The 1,539-nt window shown below is 41.4% G+C and overlaps 1 protein-coding gene across 1 annotated transcript in view; it reads right to left on the bottom strand.

Moving 5' to 3' along the window:
• LOC106524473 (VPS10 domain-containing receptor SorCS3) overlaps positions 1–1,539 on the bottom strand; it is a gene marked incomplete in the record, with an annotated part of 110,456 nt that overhangs the window by 39,191 nt on the left and 69,726 nt on the right. Inside the window, 1 exon segment of the mRNA XM_014018283.1 lies at positions 280–451. Coding sequence (XP_013873737.1) covers positions 280–451 — 172 coding nt within the window.

The following is a 1,539-nucleotide window of genomic DNA, read 5'->3' on the forward strand; positions in this document are numbered from 1 at the left end:
AAAACACAACATTAACATTTCTCCTTTTTTCTTTCTTTTTCTTATTCTCTAGATTTACTTCTTTAAAAAAGTCACTGATGATGAAGAAACCAATATTAAGTTCTGTTTTCTACTGAAGTGGCAAAAAAACATTTTTGTAAATTTGATCCATGTCAAATAACAGTACAGTCATAATAATGGGAGTTTCAAAGCTGCAGAAAGAGACAGGAACAGAAGAATATTGGTCATCAGGGGGCTCCCACTGCTGCAGAGGGTGGTCCGTGCTATTTGTGTCCTCACCTCATCCAGATGCACCAGGAAGGTGACGTTGTTGCCCATGTTTGCGGTGAGTTTCCCATCTTTGGTGGTCAGTGCGAGACCYTTCGGGGGCCTGTTGGGGCACTGCTGCTTCCTCGCTGTGTACATTTCTTTCACTCCTTTGGTGCAGTTGTTCAGCACCACTTTACGGTACCTTTGGAAACACAGAGACTTTATTCTAAATTGTGATCAGACCTTTACATTTTCCAAACTAAACTAATCCCCTCAACGCTACGTGAGCTGATGGAAGCTGAACTCAGCAGAGTGCAGCTGCCGTGTGCTAACAGCCTCTGGGACAAGATGACAACTGACAAGACAAGCTGTGTCAGAGGCTGCGACACCCCAGGAAGTTTAATCCGAGCGGTGCTGGATAAAACACTGTTGCTGTGATTAAGCTTAGTAAGGTGTTCGTCCCCCGGGGGCTCTCCAGAACTAACACACAGGACACATTCCTCCAGCACGGCCGAGGATTGTCAGAAAATGTAAATGATCTCAGCAAAGACACAAATATTAGAAGCTTTGATTGTTTTGGTGTTACTCCCTCCTGCACTCAGAGATCCTCCTGGGCTTTGATAGAACAAGAAGCTGATGGATCATTGCATCTTTTCTGTAAACAAACTGAGGTTCCAGTGTTCTGCTGTCACCTAATCTTCATCACATGTTGCTGCAGCAAAACAAAGAAGTGYAGGAGACCAACCTTTAACTCATGCAGGTGTTTGTGCTCATGTTGGTGCTTTAATCTCAGTGTGGCCWTATAAAGTCTCTGTTTTCAGGAGAAATTATAGAAATATACAAAGAAAAACCATTTCAACTAATGGCTCGCTGACTCATTCTTCTCCAGAGGAAGACTAACACCCCCCCCCCCCCCCCACCGGCTTTTGATGGCTGAAAGGGATGCTATCCATGCTATGGTTAGAAAAAATTAGACACAGCAGGATGGTATGAAATGAAAAATTAACAGAGACCTGGTCAACATTTACTGAGTTTGTAAAAAGTACAAATATTTAATAAAACCACTGAAACTTCTCTAAGCCTATTTAGTAGCCTTGCTCAATTAATTGATTTCCACACAAATGCATGTATATATACTGTGTTAGAAATAATAATTTTAGGTTTAAGCCAGTTTAATGACCTAGGTTTTCATGACATGCTGTTCATCTGCAGACAGAATGATTAAAGTCAGAACAAAATCTGCTAACAACAGTCATTCTTAGATATCACTTGTGTTTATCTTTGTGTTTT

Source organism: Austrofundulus limnaeus, unplaced genomic scaffold (assembly GCF_001266775.1).
Source record: "Austrofundulus limnaeus strain Quisiro unplaced genomic scaffold, Austrofundulus_limnaeus-1.0 Scaffold189, whole genome shotgun sequence".
NCBI lineage: Eukaryota > Metazoa > Chordata > Actinopteri > Cyprinodontiformes > Rivulidae > Austrofundulus > Austrofundulus limnaeus.